This window comes from Perca flavescens, chromosome 8, assembly GCF_004354835.1.
Source record: "Perca flavescens isolate YP-PL-M2 chromosome 8, PFLA_1.0, whole genome shotgun sequence".
NCBI classification, from domain to species: Eukaryota; Metazoa; Chordata; class Actinopteri; order Perciformes; family Percidae; genus Perca; species Perca flavescens.
The window spans coordinates 20829403-20848757 of NC_041338.1; the positions used below are offsets into that span (position 1 = coordinate 20829403).

At 39.7% G+C, this 19355-nt stretch overlaps 2 protein-coding genes across 5 annotated transcripts; both read right to left on the reverse strand.

Moving 5' to 3' along the window:
• Nucleotides 1-1832: 1832 nt before the first annotated feature.
• aqp9a (aquaporin 9a) lies at nucleotides 1833-5852 on the reverse strand. Of its 2 annotated transcripts, XM_028585372.1 has the most exons (7): nucleotides 5751-5852; nucleotides 5404-5530; nucleotides 4256-4393; nucleotides 3981-4099; nucleotides 2969-3186; nucleotides 2015-2146; nucleotides 1833-1975 (listed from the first exon to the last, which is right to left on the reverse strand). In XM_028585372.1, the coding sequence occupies exons 1-7, from the start codon at nucleotides 5850-5852 to the stop codon at nucleotides 1939-1941; spliced, it is 873 nt and encodes a 290-aa protein (XP_028441173.1). In that variant the 3' UTR covers nucleotides 1833-1938. The 2 variants fall into 2 exon arrangements, with proteins under 2 accessions (XP_028441173.1, XP_028441172.1); XM_028585371.1 differs by having other exon boundaries at nucleotides 1833-2146.
• Nucleotides 5853-6161: 309 nt separating this feature from the next.
• LOC114560723 (cingulin-like protein 1) lies at nucleotides 6162-17207 on the reverse strand. Of its 3 annotated transcripts, none has more exons than XM_028586299.1 (19): nucleotides 17095-17207; nucleotides 14697-15683; nucleotides 14529-14623; nucleotides 13845-13947; nucleotides 13645-13740; nucleotides 13411-13559; nucleotides 12760-12901; nucleotides 12438-12650; nucleotides 12138-12344; nucleotides 11900-12004; nucleotides 11551-11703; nucleotides 11226-11396; nucleotides 10748-10900; nucleotides 9356-9445; nucleotides 8097-8180; nucleotides 7342-7466; nucleotides 6967-7075; nucleotides 6710-6873; nucleotides 6162-6603 (listed from the first exon to the last, which is right to left on the reverse strand). In XM_028586299.1, the coding sequence occupies exons 2-19, from the start codon at nucleotides 15654-15656 to the stop codon at nucleotides 6525-6527; spliced, it is 3198 nt and encodes a 1065-aa protein (XP_028442100.1). In that variant the 5' UTR covers nucleotides 15657-15683; nucleotides 17095-17207; the 3' UTR covers nucleotides 6162-6524. The 3 variants fall into 3 exon arrangements, with proteins under 3 accessions (XP_028442100.1, XP_028442102.1, XP_028442101.1); XM_028586301.1 differs by lacking the exon at nucleotides 17095-17207 and adding an exon at nucleotides 16992-17072; XM_028586300.1 differs by lacking the exon at nucleotides 17095-17207 and adding an exon at nucleotides 16930-17018.
• Nucleotides 17208-19355: the final 2148 nt, after the last annotated feature.

A 19355-nucleotide genomic window follows, 5' to 3' on the forward strand; every position in this document is an offset into this window, starting at 1 on the left:
ACAGCTGCTTTGGAGAACCTCAGTCCTCATAATAAACTTGTTAGTCCATGTGATAAGTTTGAGGCACTTTGTACTCTGTTTTTGAGTATTTTCATTTTATGCAACTACTTCTACTTCACTCAAGTAGGAAATGTTCTTTTGACTCCACTTTATTACTTCTTTTTTTTAATTAAGATTTTATACACAAAACATATGACCAGCCTGTAAAATATAAATATTTGACAAAGCTGCAAAAAAACAGTATGTCAAATGTGGTTCCAAGTTGACCAATTGAACAGTGAAATGCTACTTAGATGTAATTACAGTACATCTGCGCTAATAATCCAATATGTATAATAATAAATCAACACAATTTGCACTGAATAATAATTCTTTCTGATAATACTTGGCCGCACCACTTAAAACACATTATGCTTTGTTGTTACTTCAGTGTGCAGAATGATGAATGTGACACTAGATGGATGTTTTCAAAGTCTTTGATTTGACCCTCTTGGCAACTGAGCCAGTCAGGGTCCAGTTCCCAGCTTATACAACTGTAATGTGGAAACGTATAATGTATACTGTATGATGTAATAATGTATATGAAATATATATTTTCAGTGAAGTAGGAGACATCTTGTGTCCATTCATAGCTTCTGAATTTTTCAATGTGAAGAATTTTTAACCAAATACCTGAACTCATTGGTGGAGTCTGGAGGGGATCTATAAGTCAAAGTTTGAATTCAGTACCTTTACTTTACCAGAGTAGGTATATTTGCATTGTGGTATTGACACTTTTACTCTATTAAATAGTTTGAATACTTCTTCCACCACTGAGCAAAGGTGTGAGGAGTCTCCACAGGATAACAGGAAGGCTCCCTTACAGAGACTTAGACTTTAACTTATTAATTTGCCAACCACATTCCTTTTACATCTTTCACTCTCCAACAGTGCCTTTACCGTCTGCGAGTTCGAATCAGACGTCCCACTGTGACTCAGATAATCTTTGATATGTACAAGGACATTAACTAGAATAATCAGCTCATACAGGACATATTTTACAGCAAAATGCAGTGAGCTGACACTGAGAGGTGTAATCATCCTCTGCCATCATAACAACTGAAAACAAATTATCCATCACTTGTGTCGGTCCAATTATAATTGAAAGTGTTCAATCACTAATAAATATACCTGTCTGCTGGTGAGGTTTACTGCAAAGATCCATGTCTGTTATTGTCCTCTTTCACTTAATCACACAAGCCTACACAGCAATTTAACGGACATATGAGGATATATGGGGTAATGGTGTAAATGCTGAGATGGAAATTACACTGTCAGTTGAACTGCAGTTTTTGGTGATAAAAGTAACAGATGATGGAGTCTCATCCCTGAAGTGAAATATCTTTTATGCAATCGATATTTGTAGAAACTTTAATGTAGACAAAACAACACAGTAAAATACAAATATTATTAAAGAACAGGGAGGGAGGATTCCTTGTGGTTTGCAAGAGAACAAAACAATCACAAGTTAGAAAAAACAAACTAAAAGTTTTAAGTGAAAATACAGATAATATCATCACAATCACTGAAAAAAATGGAAACAAACCTAAAAGGAGACTGGCAGGCATGTTAAACTATTAGTCCAGTACCAATTGGGAATATAGCCAAATAAAGGGTCTAATATCAATAATACAATATTTACAACATATATATATATATATATATATATATATATATATATATATATATATATATATATATATATATATATATATATGAAAAGTCATAACAATGTAAAGCACACAAGACTGACATTTTCATGTGTTTATGAAACATAAAACGAGACAGTCCAATATTGGTGTAGACACTGAGAGAGGAAGCTTGTCCACTCTTCACTTGACTGACAGGACAAACTGCTGAATCTGACCAGTGAGTCCTGGAGGTTAATGTCTTTGTTTTTTAGCTCATGGTGATCATCTCATATTTGTCCTTCAGACTGATGTCCTCTTCATCCTCGTCTTCCTCTTCCTCCAACTCCTCCTCCTGGGGCTTTTCGGGCTCATCGCGCTGGTGGTGCAGCTCAATGAGCAGATAGTATATGAGGGCTGCAACCAGCCCCCCCACCATGGGCCCCGCCACAGGGATCCACCACCAGTGGTCTGCAGTGCTGTATAGTATTTATTTTTTGAAGAATGAAAAGACCAAAAGAAAGAGTTAAATACATCTCTGGCACTCACACAGAGGTCAATGGTGACATCACTGGATCATTCATAAGCATCGACTGCATCTGTCCAGTGCATGTGACATTATGTAACACACATTATTGGCTTTATAATAATGTTCACAAATGCTTTTTTTTATTTGCATCCTACAGTAGGCCTATGTAAAGAGTCTTTGAAGACTTTGAAAAGCGCCATATAAATCAGATTTTATTTATTATTGTCACTATGGTTCATGTCAGCAGCTTAGGTCTTATTCATTTGCACAATGACAGTTGATACATTATATATAAAATAATTTAAACTGAACTATAATTATTCCTTGATTTATTATTAGACTAAATTTATTTGTTTATAAAATGTATTTCTTGAAATAACCAAAATCACGTATCACAGTAACCAAATAACATCTACATAAAGTTAGACAAACCAACAAACATCCTATTTCTGAAAATTAAGCAATAACATCTCTTTTTGTTCTCACTCATAAAAAATGATTCACAACATGCCATTATGGACAAGATTACAATTAATCTGTCCACATATTGCAGCATTAAATCAAATATTTTTTAGTTAATAGAATTATATAGGTTGATAAAATTATAAGCGTACTTAGTTACATTCCACCACTAAATAAATCGTACAAGTTTTTAAATGAGGACGTATTTGGACATACAAAGTATAATTGCCTGTATTTGATTTAACCCAGGCACATGAGAAAAATTAAAGTTAACGTAAGTCCCTTAAGGGGGAAAAATGTATGTAGTTACCTGAAGACCTCCATCCCCCATCCGGCTACAGCTGTGAACAGTCGGGGTCCCAGGTCTCTGGCAGGGTTCAGGGGGTAGCCACAGTTCAGTCCCATGGATACACCGATGGCCATAATGACCAGACCAATAGCCAGCGGCTCCACACCTTTGGGAGCTCCAATGTTTCCGCCATCAATAATAGCCAGGATACACAGAACCAGCATACCTGTCCCCATCACCTGCAGGAGTGGAACGGCATTCGTTTGGTGAACTGCAGAGTTTAGGCAGATAAGGGATCAACGTAGCACTAGTATTATATTTAATTCTGTTTATCGTCCTACTTCTCTAGCACAGGGGTTTTACATTTGTCTATATCTGAGTATATGTAGGTAAAAAAGGTGTCTGTATATATGCGAATGTCTTTGTATACATAACATGCATTTTATAGTAATGGTATTTTAAAAGAATAAATAAAATATGTAGAGTTAACCTGTATAGTGGTCAGGCTGTATTCGGCACAATAAGATAACATTTGCAACATTTTCTCTGCAGTCATTCAGCATATGACTCCTTCTAACTAAAACAAGTTTAATCTTAATGGTTCAAATATAGGTTTTAACTGCTATTAATTATTTATTATTTAGGGAGTGCACACTGTAAAGCACCATTGTTACAAAGATATTCAAAAGGAAACATTAACATGAGCACAATCACACTAATTGGACTTATTTTAGTGGTTCACCTGATATGGTTTTCAACGGTTTTAAGATAATAGACATGTTATTTATGGATCGCTGCACCAACTAAAAAAGGCAGAAAATGGTGTTAAGTATAGATTTGACCTTCCAGTGAATGCCAGGAAATGAGTCATTAAACCCCAAACTGAAGCAGAAGAGGGGGTGTTCTCAGAGTAAATGGGGCAATCAATTTTGCATTAGCTACTTTTGCCAGACTTCGCAGAATTTGGACCATGAATGGGAGCGGCGATGCACAATAGAGGGGAGGTCATTGGTTCACAGGTTCCAGAGCTCACCTGATCGATAAAGCCTCCGAGGACTGACAGGTGTCTCGAAGGGTAGGAAGCAAAAATGTGACCTGTTGCATTGATTCCCGTCACTGACAAAATCCCACTGGTGAAGTCCATGAAAGCATCTGTGAGGAGGACAAATAGCTGTAACACTGTACACAGGCATCAATTAGTATTTTATATTGATAAACATGTAGCTAAAATATTTTACTGTGACAGTCATTACCCACTGGTATGGTTTTATATGCATGTGTAAGGGAATAAAGGTGAGGTGTATTCACCATGGTATAATCCAAAAACTGCAGCAGCTCCAACAAAAGCACCAAGAAACTGAGCAATGACATAGAAGGGAAACTTCCAGATCTTCAGTTTGCCCAGAACCACCATGGCCAGAGACACAGCAGGGTTCACATGCCCCCCTGGGATGGAAGACAAAGCAGAGAGTGGAAGAGGGGCACAGTGGGTGGGGGTGTCTGGCATGATATCCTCTCCGTCATTAGCGAGGCCGTCACATTTACGAGGGGCAACAGAAGGGGAGCGGCCCCCGGGGCGGTGCAGGGGTTTTGTTATGCGTGTTCACAAGCAAAGAAGCAGAATAATGGTCACATATTAGAAATTTAACCTATAAGTAAAAAAACAAAAGGGTGCATTATTCTGTTCCTTTTTTAAATCAAGCTGCGCTCGCATCCTGCCATTTTTAAATTTTATAAACATCTGTCGTCTGTCAGTGATCTGTCCTCATTAATTCAGTTTGGTCCTTTTGATGTAAAACTGGAAGTAGCTGCAGTCTCGTTTGGACTGAGCCTGGTCTCTGTCAGATAAACGTAGCCTATGATCAATGGAGTTTGCAGGACATTTAGTGCCCAGGGTTATGTATGACCCCAGAGAGGCTGTGCACCACTGCTAACAAATCAATGGTCAGTACACATTCATTGGATCTGGACTGAGAGCTGGAACGTTCCTGCTGACACTGGAGCCGTGGAGGTGGCACATGACTAGACAGGAAGTCATAAAGTTATATTATTACAAGCTGCAAGCCTCATGAGTATGTTCAATGTTTTCATTACAACACATACAAGCGAGCTGTGTCAGGTTGTTTGCATTAACTATGAATTATACTAATGCAGTCTGTGGCGCTAAACAGTAAATTAAATGCTGCAAAGAAGCTGAATATCCAAAAAAACAAACTTTGTTATGCAAACTGATGATATTTTTCAGTTGGTTTGACAGGATGCCAATACTCAGCAGAATAGGAAGTTGATACCATCCATTAACAATTATTCATTTAATGGAATTGTTCGTTCATTAAATCCAAAGTACCATATCAAACTAGTGGCGTGTGTAGTGGCTCATTCTAAATAAGTTCTACTTGAGTGGAAATAAACAATTAAGTGCAGAAGTTTCAACAACCACATGAAACCACATTTACCTGACACTCCACCGGCCACGTACGCTGCCATCATCAGTCCCACAGAGAAGCCGATGTGGACGGTGAGAGGCTCACCTAGGGTGTTTCGACTGAGGACGGTCTGAGCGACTGAGCCACATCCAAACAACTGACAAACAAGAGAGGAAGAGAACAGCAGACTATCAACAACATCATAAAGGGACAAGAAGATTACAACAGTCTGGAGCTCAACACTTAACTGAAATAAGCATATAAACAAGATCTCAGACTCGAAACAACTTTTAAAGCAAATATGTATAGCGATATATTTTATATTTTGATTCTTATTCTGAGTATAAAACAGTTTTATAACAGAAAATGCTACTTACAACCAAGACAAATGTCCCCAGGAATTCTGCCAGGAATTCCTTGAGTATTCCATGTTTGATAGCACAGTGTTGCCTCATTCTTCTCTTGTGTTGTATTTCCATGTATCACCGTGCCAACTGCTGTTAAAACTACAATATGTCCAACAGTGTGAACCTCTGGAGATGTCAAATCTCCACCTCTACCCAACCACAGCCATTCAGGACACACCATTGATCCATTTGTAAAACCATCACGCTCCTATCAGCCTCGTGAACACATAAAGTTGTGATTTGTATCGTATCTCCATCAAAGGCAACTTCAAATCAGATTTTTCTTTATTTGTGTGTTTCATCAGAGGACAAACATACAGCTGGATTTGTTTCTTTTAAGAGTTTCTGGAGGTGTATAAACATGAGTTAATGTTCTGAATGTAATCTCACACACATTTATTCATCAGTTAAAGTTTTTCAGATTGCAACATATTAACTCACACCGCAAAGTAATAACTTAGGAAACAAATTAATCCATTTGAGATATAGGTAAATAAGCCAGTGTGTATGTTGCATTGTAAGAACATTAGTTTGTCAGGTATTATATATATTGTAGTTATACTTGTTGCCACAAGAGGTCAGCCTTGGTAAGGTGCCACGCTATTCACAACTGGAAACATCATGAAGTCACACCTGAGTTTGTTAATGAAATTATGTTGAATCATGATACCATGGGTTATTCACAGTAAGTCCAACATTTATTAATAAAGTCCAGAAAAGCATTTTGTTTTAATCACACGTCAGTCAATCAGATCCAATGTCATCCACGTCGTTCACATCGTCCTCCATGGCCTTAATGAGAGGAGGTGATTTCCTCTTACGCCTGTTAATGCAGAAAAATAAAATGACTGGAGTTAAAGAACGACATGATTTGATGTGAACACTGTATATTCGAGGCAGAAACTCAGTGGCAGAAGGTGAGTGGTCACCTCATCTCGTTCCGCAGTGAGCTAAGTTGGCCATGAAGCTGCTCGTTAGCCTCGATCTGCTCATCCAGTTCTCTCTGCACCTTCTTTTTGGCATGTTCCAGACGCTCAATCTCCTCCTCCGCCTCATCCATCTGCCTCTTTGCTGTCTTCAGTCTCTGAGTCAGCTGCAGAGTTCACAAAAGTGAGATATTGAATCACAAGTCTGCAGCTCCTGACTACAACTTAGTTTTTTTCTTTGCAGTTAAAGACGTGTCTACCTGGTCTCTCTGGCTCTGCAGGTTGATGTGTTCCTCGTCCGTCTGCATCTTCATCTCCTTCACTTTGCGCTCCAGCTTGCGGTTCGCTTGTTGCAGGCTGTTGTTGTCTCTGAGAGCAAAAAGCACCAGGAGATCACATCGCTGCTGCAGCTTCCTGTAACTCAACACCTTCCTAGTGTGTTTCAGACCAGAGATACTCTCACTCTTACAACCACAGGGAAAGGGATATGAGTAGGTTCAGTGCTCGACAGCTACCATCAAGTATCTGATGGAACCATAATCCAAAGTGTTATCCTGCGCTGGTAAATACAAACTCTGTATATATTTATTTTTGTTAAGAGCTATAAGGTCATTATTTAATGTGCAGGCTTTCACCTCTCTTCTCCTTGCAACCTTTCCTCGAGTTCCTGGATGCGGCTGTTCAGTTTGGAGACGAGTGAATCCTGGTTTGGCCTCTGCGATCCTTCCAAGTGAGTCACTCTGCTCTTCAGGTCTTTATTCTGACAGGGAATAAAACAAAACAAATATCATAAATTAGGCAAAGTTTAGAGGTACCCTGGGGAGTCTTTGATCAATAGTAGTGCTATGGAGCAATGTCAAAGGAGGGCACACATGCATGCACTCAATCAGGCAGATGGCGCAATACACCGTCCAGCCAATGGTTTCACATTATTCCATTGAGGAAATACAGCATTGTGTCAGAAAAGGCAGGAAAGATTAAAACTGCTAACTTGTAAACGTGGATGTTGACAACGCAGGTTTCACATTTTTTAAAACAATCGACTTTGCAAATGTTTTATGAGGAAGGAAACGCATTCAGCACGATACAAGTTGATTTTCTTTTCACTTGCGATGGCATACTCTAGAGGACGTGCTACAAGGCCAGTGTGCAATCGTGATAAGAGTAAAAAAAGGGGAAGAGAAAAAAAAATATTAGTAATAGTAATACATTCTAAATATATGTACAGTAATAAAAGTAGTAAAAATGTAAAAAGTATGTCACATCTGTGTATAATAATAAAATCAGGGGACCCAAGTGTGGATTTTCAGATGAGACGTATCTGATCTAGGATCTGTTGTCAAAATAAAGAACTCTGTTTTTTTTTGTGCGTGGCGTCAGAGATCAGTACCTGTCTCTCCAGGCTCATCTTGTCACACTCCAGGTCCTGCCTGACTGCTCTCTCCTGCATCAGCTCGTTCCTCATCTGATCCATCTGTCACACCGAGAGGGAACAGCGTTCAGCATTCAGCAGTGGAAAGTAACTAAGTACATTTACTCAAGTACTGTACTTACGTAACATTTTTAAGTAGTTGTACTTTCCCTGAATATTTCCATTTTATACTACTTATATATATTATATACTCCACCACATTTCTCTAACAGCTGCAGTTACTAGCTACTGACCAGATTAAGATTTTACATAAAGAAAAATCAATTCAACACATCCATATGTGACCTCTCTTGTCATGTTTCAGATGTCTATGAGTTGTTGGCAGATCAACCAGGGAGACATTTAGTCTCTAAACTTCTCATGTGGCTTCATTTGAATACATTTTTGAGACTCAAAGGGGTCAAAGTATAAAATATATTTTACAAGACAATGCAGAAATTCAGTGAAATGTAGTGAAACGTATTTATACATTGCTGTATTGGTACTCTATTAGTAAAGGATCTGATAATTCTTCCACCACTGGCATTCAGTCAAAATATATAGCATAACGTAAATGTAAGAAGCATAAAACGTGGGCTCTGAAATCCTAACTAATTCTTTATGCCAATTTCTAACCATAGAGTTACACTTTCTATGTACTGCCTTACATATTGACTGAAAACACAGCCATACCTCATTAAAAAAGGGCAGCACCTGTTGACAATCACTTTTTAGGTTAAATGAAAAGTTTTCAGCTTAATTCCTTAAGTCAGAGGAAATGCTGTCTGGTCTGAGCAGCCACATCAGATCTGAAGGCTCTCTCCTCTCTAATACCACCCAGAGGCCCAGTGAAGGGACTGTGAATAGCTGCTCACAATAGTTTGCTGTTTTTTTGTCTTTGCACTGTGTTTTGTGTCAATTAGTCTGCACCACTTTGCTCCCATGAATGGTGGCCTACTTTACAGGCGCACTGAGGACATGAGGCGACATCAGAGATAAAGAAACATATGAAGTCTGTAAAGTTCAGTCATGTTTCAGGGATAGTATAAAGTGGACGTTAAGAAACAAAACAAAAAATGTCTGAGAGGAAATCTGAGTACTCAGCTCTAAATCTGTTTATGATAGAAACAGATGTAGGGCTGGGTGCTCAAACTGAAGACTAAAGGGTTGTCTCTTCACAGTTGGGGAAATGTATGAATGTTAGCAAATACAAAATGAGAGTGAGGGAGTGGACCTGCCTGCTCTTTGGTTTTGTCTAATCTTTCCATCAGGCGGTCAGCACTGCTGCGCTCATCATTAAGAGCTTCTTCTAGTTGGCTGATACGTCCCTGAGAGGAGAGGAACACATGAAAAATGTGTCAAGTTTATAAATATTGCATTACGCTGTAATCTCTTGAGGCTGTGGTTAGAAAACTGACTGACTTATTTTTTAAGGCTACTGGGTAATCATTTATGAATAAAGTGGAAATAAGTGCAGGAAGACAAAGTGAACAACATCTGAAAAAGATTTTGAACGTTTCTTAACTGCTGAATGGACAAGAGTGTTTGACACTGGAAAAAGGGAGAAAGAGTGAAAGAATGAGAACATCCAGACAGGTCTGATAACTTTGTACGGTAAACATGAGCTTCCTCAGTCGATACGCAGTTTCAACAGTCATCACACTGATGTCACTGTGTGATGTTTTGTAATCAGCAAGACAAACAGTGCTGAGCTTTGAGATGTTGTTGCTACGGCACTTTTCAGCACCCTTATAGTTCACAGTGCAAATACTGGCACCTGATCAGATAAACACTTCAAAACGTGATAAACTGAAGCATATGCACTCTAATGAGAGAAAGTACAGTTTCTAGTTGGAAGCTCCAAATGATCATCAGTTTTTAGCAAACACATACCTGTATACATTATGTTATTATGCCAGGGAACATTGCTCATGTCATCTAAACACACTCCACTTATGTTTAAAGTGCGACTTAAGGATGAGATCTACTGTATCTTAGAGATATTTGATTTCATTTGGCATTTGTTAAAAAACAAGGAGCATCATAAATTCTTTGCAGGTGCTGAGTAACAATAATCTGCACAAAAAGACAGCGAGACCTGAGAAAGACAATTTGTGGTCAAAATATTGTCTAATTGCAAAAGAAATTGGGAATGAGAGAGAAGTGTGTGGGTCATTTTTCTTCTTCTTTCTTCTATATTCATCCATTAGCAACAAATGATTAATATTAACATAACGTTTATGCAAATATAATTCATTTTCACAAAGTATACCTATTATTTGGATGCAAATTTATCTTGTGACAGCATCTTAAAGGGGCACTCTGCCAATTTTACACATCTTCAGTTTACCAGTCATATTATGTACTACTCAGGCTGTGAAAACAGTTGTATAATGTCTTTGTGGCTCTGGAGGGAGGTTTCCAAAGTCTGACATTAGCTTGGGCTTGGAGACCACAGATTTATAACAGAAGCATTGCTTAGCAAACTGGGGATGGCCAGTCAGAGAAGGTCTAACAAAAGATGAAATGTAGGATCCAGTGTTTAGACCCATGTTTGACCCATACTAGAGACTAAAAGTCAGGCTTTCTGGGACTTAGTTTCCCAAAGTTTAGGTTGCTGAGACCTTTACCTCCATGACTTTGAACTGGCGCTCTCGCTCTCCCACCGTGGCTGTGTTCCTCTCCTCCAGCTCCTCCACCCTCTGCTCCAGCTGCCGGCCCCTCAGCTGGGCCTCCTGCTGCTCCCTGCGACACCGCCGCAGATCCTCTTCCAGAGGAAGCAGCTGAACACATAACAGACCACAGAACAAACACACACTGTAAGATAAGGTAACCTGCTATGTCTGCTGTTAGGTAATGGTCAATCTGTCAGACATTATTATAGAATTATTTAAATTGGGTAACACATCTGAGACTACTTTTATATGTTTTTAAATCTCACAAAAGTCTTTAATTGAATGGAAAATTGTCTTAAGATCCATTAAGACCTAATAAGAAGAAAATACTTAAACAAAAGGGACATAACTCCTTTTTATCCTAGTGTTTATTTTTCATTTTATGTTATTAGTGACTCATGCTAATGAATCAGAGAGACAATAAGTACCACACCTCTTCCTGATGTTTTTTGGCTGCCTGTCGGTATTTCTCCAGCTCTGCTCCCTTTTCCTGCAGCTGTCTCCGCAGCTCGTCCAACTCCCTCTGACTCTTGTCTCTGGCCTCATCGACTTGGTTCTGAAGTACATCTGTAGACGCCTCGCACTCCTCCATAATGCTATTCATCTGAGACAAACAAAGAGCCTCTACAGTGAGATAAGTGGACCTCTTTGGGTGTATGAGCAAGTCTGGCTTCAGAGTTAAGATAACAGATTTGCAGGTCTTATTTGGCTCCAAATGTTGCCTTGAGGCCAATAAATAGTCCAGGTCCACCTCTCACCTTCCTCTGCAGTTGCTCCACAGTCCTGTCCTGCAGCCTCCTCACATCCTCTAGTTCAGTTTTAGTCTTCCACAGCTCCTCTATTTGTTTCCTCTCCTCCTTAAGCTTCTCCTTCAGGTCCCTGTGTTCATGGTTTAGCTTGGTTAACTTACCCTGGGAAAAAACACACAAAGGAAACGGAAAGACTGTGAGCTTCCAAGCAGGGCTAAAAAGACGGTGTAGAGAGGCAAGAAACGTGGAGAGAGGGGATGGCATGCAACAAAGTATGTTGTAGTTACATGGTATGCATGTGAGACCACCACAATTCCACCAAGCGGTTACTCTGAAGCTAACAGCAGCCTTGCTTTACCTGCACGTCCTCTAAGCGAGTGAGCAGCGACTGGTTAGACTGACACATCTCCTCCTCATTCCTCCTCACATCTTCCAGCACTTCCTCAACCTGCTGCTTTTCCCTCTAAGGAACAAGAAAACATATAACACGGCAGAATAGATCACATCAGTAAGATACATGTTTAGAAAAACATTTAGAAACATAACAATAAAAAGTAAACTAGATATGTTCCTCTTGTCTCCATAAAGTTTCCCACCTCCAGCTGTTTTTCTCTCTGCTCCAGCAGTCTCTCTGTGGCTTTAGACTCCTGGATTGCCTGACTCAGCTGATCCACCTTGATGTTCAGCTCCTGCACCTTTCCTCTCAGCTGATCTCTGTCCTGGCTCTGCTCCTTTAACTGCACGTTAGCTGCATTTCTCTCTTCCTCTGCTTTATCCTTCTCTTGACCCAGCAGAGCACTGCTCTGTGACACAGGACGGAATAATAAATGATGAAACCATGTTTTAGCTTTAGGAAATAAAGAGAAGTAGTAGAGATGCATGTCATGCCCTGTTACCTCTTTAGCCAGCTCTAAATCCCTGAGCAGCATTTCAAGCTCATTCTCATATTCATCCTTCAGAGCGGTCATGTATGTGTCATGAGTCTCCACCTCCTCTTTGAGCGCCCCCTTCAGGGCGCTAAGCTCCCTCTCCCTGCGGTGCAGCATGTCCTCCTGCTCCTCCTTCCCTTGCAGCATCTCCTGAAAGTCCAGACGCAGCTGCGCCATTTCCTGACAGACATCCATCAAAATACCACATCACTGCCTAGAGTCCAGCGAAGGAGCTTTACAGCCGCTGTTGATTTGTGAAGTTGCATTTTGTTCATGTGGTTTTATTTACCTCCATAAGGACTTCTTTCTCTGTATTTATCACCTCGGCCTTCTTGGCTTGGTCCAACTCATCGTGCATCTCAGAGAGCTGCTGCTGAAGGTCTTTCATCTCCGTCTTAGATCTCTCTCTCTCTGCCTTCATCTGTGTCAGCCTGACGACATACAAAAAAAAAGTATGCAGGAAAGACAGATATAATTTTAGTTCCATATTTTATATCAAGGAAAGAAGCCTGCTTAACGTGCTTTAAAGTTTTAGAAAGGTACTTGATAGAATTAGATAACAAAATAAGATATCTGCACACTTAATCCAAATGGTATTTGACCCTGCTTTCGGTCAAATGACCATCATCAGATCATACATCACAGTTCACTTGACTGACCTTAGAGTATGAGCAGAAGCTTAGTTAAATGAAGTGAACATAGCATAGAGGTATTCTATTTAGTTCTGCATTTCAAAACCGTCCCATTTAATATCAATGAAAAACATCTAACTTTGTTTGATACACTTCACTAGACACGCAGAGGAATCATTAAAAGGAATAGTTTGACATTTTGGGAGTATATAGCAGCCCTCATTTAGCTGATAAGATTTGCATATTTTTTTTACATAGCACAGTTTTCATTGTAAACTTCCTGAATGACCCAGAGGTCAGATTCTTACTCGTGTTTGGTAGACTGAAGTTTGGCCTCAATCTCAGCCAGCCTGTCGCTGAGTTTGCACAGCTCCTCCTGACTTTTGGCCAACTCCTCCTGAAGTTTCTTCTTCTCTGTCCTGGCCTTTTCACAAGCCTTGGCTAGAGTCTTTTCATTCTGCGCAACACAACAACGTCATCAGTCACAGAAAAAATAAGTGAGTGTTTTAGAGATGAACCAGCAGGATGGGACTGCACTGCACCTTAATCTCTGTTTCCAGTTTTTGCTTTAATTCAGACACTTCTTTCTCCAGCGCTGCCTGTTTCTCCTGCAAAAGCTTCACCTCGGCTGCACAATCCTACATATGTGGAAACGCCCAACATTATGGTTAGTTTCAGACCAAGACATTAAATCATGCTAACCAGTGATCAACACTGGCAAACATCTCATCCCAACACACACTTTCTCCTCCTCCACATTTTCAGCAGTCTTCCACTTGACATTGTTGACCCTTTCAAGCAGCTGGGTGACTTTCTTCTGAGTGGTGGAGTCATCATCAGTCGTCCTGAGAAGCAAGAAAAATATTTCACAAACACTCTAACAGTACTGACAGGGTGTAATGATAGCATTAAATGTAATCAGTTGCAGTGCAGGACCTCTCCATGGAGTGAAAGGAAAAGGTGTAACTCTTTTCACAGCGGTATTTAAACACTCTAGTTTAGCAAATATATTGTTTTAAAGCCACTGATGGATCATAAAAACTTTCCATGTGAAGAAGTTATTTTATCAGTGGAAAGAAGTACATGCTCTGCATTCCTGACTGCTGCGTGAGCACACACAGCTGGAGCAGAATCCCCTTATCTGACTACACTAAATGATCACAACTACAAGCTAATCACTAAAAGGTGTCGGGTAAAAAAAAAAGAGAAAGTGTTAAAGAAAACAAATCTTTTCGTTTTGGAACTTTGGAGCTGAAAGTGCAAATGCAAACTCATTTATTGAGCCGTTTTAAAGGAATAATTCAACATATAGGTAACATGTTTCGCTTTCTTACCAAGAGTTAGAGCAAGAAAGCAAATAACCATATTTCCCAAAATGTCAAACTATTTCTTTAACTAAAAGTGCTCAGTGCTGAGCGGCGCTTACCCATCCTGGAGGTAAGTGAACAGCATTTGTTTTGCTGTGTCTTCAGGTGGGTCTACTGAGAGTTCTTGCTGTCCTTTCAGAAGATCAGGAGTGACCTGTTTAAGGAAAATGCAGCAAATAAATACACCCTTTTAAATGACAACTGTGCCCTGGTGCTAATCTCTTTACCTGTGTTTCTCTTTCATCAGTTTCATCAGTCTGGTCACTATATAACCTGGAGATGGAGGGTTTCTCTGCTCTGTGAAGTAATTTTGCAGCATGTGGAGACATCGTCTCTTTTCCATGGTGTCCTTTAAGCAGTGTGCTGGGCTTGTTCTCCTCCCTTGCCAAAGATGCTTTTCCGTCAAGGAGTCGAGCCCTGGCTGACCCCGGAGGATATATCCCACCTGGGGTCTCACCCCTGATGCCCTTCAGAGACGAGGGACTGCTGGAGGAAGAGGAGGACGAAGTTGAACCGCTGTCCGCGCTGCGCGACCTTCGACACTGCTCTGGGTCCAACCTGTTCCTTGGGCCTGCCCTTCCCCTCCGCTGGCTGCTGTTGAACTGGCTTATTAACTTCCCTACAGATATGAAGGAGTCTGTACCCACTGAGTTTGGGGATCTTGCAGGGACTTGTTTACATGAGGAAGGTGTCTTGTTCTGGGCCGCCTCACTCTGGTCTCCCACTGTGCCCTCAGCAGGCAGAGGGATCCTGGGTTTGGTCACATTAGCAGTCTCAGAAGGAAGGCCAGTGTTTAGCTCTCCATGTCGAGCAACTGAAGCTGCTGAATGAAGGACTAAGTTCAGGTTATTACTTTCAGGGTCATAAGGTCTCAGAATCTCTGGGTGTTTCTGATAATGAAATGCAGAGGAGGTTGCAGTCCTCTGTGACTCAGAGGGAGAATGTCTTTCATCCACAGACCTCCTCACCATGCCAGCATTGTACCCCGCCTGGTGAGTGATGACTGAGACGTCCCGGTGGATCTCCTGGCCAGAACTGTTCAGAACCACGTAGGGTTGACCTTTAATCCCTTGGATCTGCACTCTAACTCCAAACAAGTTGTCCTGGCTGCTTCTGGGACTGTGTTGCTGTATGCAGCTCTTCTGTATCCTGATATCTGGTGAGCCGCTCAGTCTGTGAGACTCCATCGTGACTCTGCTGGATTAACAGATGAACTGGTGAAAAAAACAAACCAACATGTTAAAAATGACACTGAAGGAGGCTGTCAGACCCTGCATGGGAATTGGAGAATCGGAGGTTGGTGTTTACACAACATCAGAGCAGGGTCAGAGCCACACTGGGACACAATGACACACATCCAGGGAGCTCCTCACACAGCTGCATTCAGCCGACATGAGGAATAAGTGGGCACTGACGAGAGCCTGATATTGCTGTGCAATGAAAACAGCTCCTCCTGTGTGCTCATGACAGTGTACTATTGTACAACTGCATGACGACTACAACTGGCCGGGGTCTCCAAGTCGTCACCCACTTCATGGTATGACACTTGAGGAAAATGTTTGTCATCAAATATGTTACTGTGAGCCACAAAAACAAAGGAGGTTTTGTGCAGCAGACAAAACGATATCTTCTTAAGAGCACTATCCTGGTGGCTTTAATTATTAATACAACAGTTTGCAGATTATTTACAATAATAATAAAACAATTGCCTATTGGTACCACTTTCTAATAAGGCACACTTTAAGGTTTTAAAGTTGAAGGTTCTATAATTGTTTTAATAATGTTATTAATGTTTTATAAATCAGTTATTAAGTCATTAACAAGAACAACTTTTGGGTTGCCAGGTTGTGGTAAATCCTCCTCCAGCATTGCTTTGACACTTGCTTTGTCTTTCTAGCTGTTTGACCACCAAAATCCATTTGTTACCAACTTTTTACTAACTAATCGGCTACTTAACTGTCATACAGTCAATTCAAGAGCTAAAAGGACAAACCCAGTGCCATGGTGGACGAGGATTTTGTACAACTTTTTGGCAACCCAAATTATGTTCTTATTAATAGCTTATAACTGTTCCATGAAACTTTAATAGCGTGTTATTAGAAAGAGGAACATTTTAGTCCAAATCAAGTTCCTATGCATTTGTCCAATAGCTTATAGGCAATATAAAAAAGGATTTTTCTTTTATTATTTTTCTTATGTTGGCATCACACTTTTGAACACATTTTGAAGTTTCACTGTTTATGAGTGAACCCCATGCAGGTAGGCGGTGAAAATGTGCTGCGGATCTGCGTTTATCCGGTTTCACTAAATAAACTTTACATCACCCTTTTAACGGTAAACAAAGTCTAGCCTACAGTTTGCGAAAACATTTAGGCTGCTGGCACATTAAATTAAGGTTAATTAATCTAAGGAACATCAATCAAAAAGTTTATCACACAAAAACTGTAGCTTTATACTCACAGATGAAGAAAGAAGATGAAAAAATACCCCAGAGTATCGAATGCTAAGATCCCTAAACTCACCACTGAGCCCCGCAGATACACTACAAGTCGCTGTAGAAGAATATCGTGTTGTTATTTTAAGGAAACATGCGTTGTAAAGACATCGATCTGAACTGAAACTTACCAGCTGTGTGTTCTGTCTGAGTAGTTTTGAACAGAGTCCTCTTCCTCCTCCTCCTCTGTGGCTCAGCGCATCCTGCCTCCGCCCGGACACGATCCCTGTCCCGCTCAGAGAGGCGTTCACTGCCGCCTCTGTGTCAGATATTCAATCCATATGACTTTCTGTAGCTATAGTGCTTAATATGCTGACATATATGGATTTATAGGAAACGAAAATGATCAGAACAATAGGACAATTTATTACTAGTATTACTGTTAGCTTTGAATATTCCTAAACCAAGAAGGAAAAGTTTGTCACCGGTCCTGTAAAATTGCTTTTATATGTTTTTATTGAACAACACATTAGAGGAAAGAAGCAGTAGATAGATAGATAGATAGATAGATAGATAGATAGATAGATAGATAGATAGATAGATAGATAGATAGATAGATAGATGGATGGATAGATAGATAGATAGATAGATAGATAGATAGATAGATAGATAGATAGATAGATAGATAGATAGATAGATAGATAGATAGATAGATAGATAGATAGATACTTTATTGATCCCCAAGGGGAAATTCAAGGTCCCAGTAGCTTACAGATATCACACACAACGTACATCATAAACAGGATGATAAAATAAAAAAAAAATTTAAAAAAATCCACATGAATAATATGGACAACAAAAGAAATGATACTAAATACAAAATCCACATGAATGTACTAAGGGATGTATAAGCATGAGACGCTTGCAGTGACAGGGCAGGTAAGGTGCTCTATGGTAAGGAGTACCACAGTAGTTGTCCTTTGACATATTTAAGGTTTCAGTTGGACTTCTTTCTGTGTAAAAAACATGTTCATGTGGGGATAATGGTAAAAAGATCCTCATCAAATACTTATTTCAGATCATTCGGGTGCCCCTGAATTACATCTTTGTATGATGGCCTTGGATAAAGGTTTTTTTCTGAACTGGTTTCTGAATGGGAGCCCTTCTATAAATAGACCACAAGCTATGTGAACGTCCTTTATTGGAGAGTTGACAGGAGAGAACTGACAAGAAATGAAGGGAGAGACAGAGGGATGACAGGCAACAAAGGTCCATGCAGAGCCAAACCTAGGATGTTTCGATTACATGGTCAGCCCCTTGAAAAGTCCATAGGCGACCTTGACTATGGGCCATTTTTTAGATCGTAATTTTGTAGCATTTAACAGCAACTTTGTAAAAGAACTGTTTCTTTTAGCTGATGTAGTTTGTAATGTTTGGTCTTTGCTGTCATACAGCTCAGGCTTTACTAAACGTGTTAAAGCTACATTGTATCATTTTCAGTTTTTGTGATCAGCAACAACTATTTAGTTTCTTTTAGAACTTTGTACTTCACATTCATTACCTTGAGAATTTTGGCTTTTCTTTACTTTCCTACTTCATTAATCATCTCACAACTCCCCAGATTTGTCTTGTGACCGCTCGGAGGGAGGGGCCCGACCCATAGGTTGGAAACCACTGGAAAAAACTGTAACTAAAACTAGCTGCACATGGGCCAGCTGCAACAGTTAAATGACAATAACAATCTAACAATGACTACAACCTTCTTATAATGTAGTATATGGTAATGTATAAGTTGCAAAGGCCAAATACTTTTACTTTTGATACTTTAAGTGCATTTTACAGATATTTAGGTACTTTTCCTTAAGTACACTTTTGAATGCACTTGTAATAGAGTAGTTTTACATTGTTGTATTAGTACTTTCACTTAAATAAAGGCTTTGAGTACTTATTCCTACACTATACTGTATGTATACAGTACAGTAGGTGTGTGTGTGCATGTGTTTTACTAAAACATATTACAGAACATACAGACACAAACTATTTGAAAAAAAGACATTTATTGCTACATTATCATTTTGACACAAGCCTTTAGGCTACTTCAAACTGTACACGTACTGTACATGTTATGATATTATTATTCAGATTATGTTTGATTATTATTTGTTTAGCAGTGTGATAAGCAAACAAGACATCAATTATTCTGGAATACTGTATTGCTCAGAGCATGAACTGTGGCTACATCTAGTGAAACTGCACAAGGGTTTTCTTATATAAAAGTAAATAGAGACATTATGAAATTCACAATATTTGTATAAAAGATAAGTTACATAACTTATAAAAACAAATGTAATGTTCTACTAAAAACTCAAACATGCAAAAAGCTTGGACTACGTCTGAAGAGTGATAATTACACTGAGAAGAAGAAGGATTCTGTCCACTAGTGTATCATTAA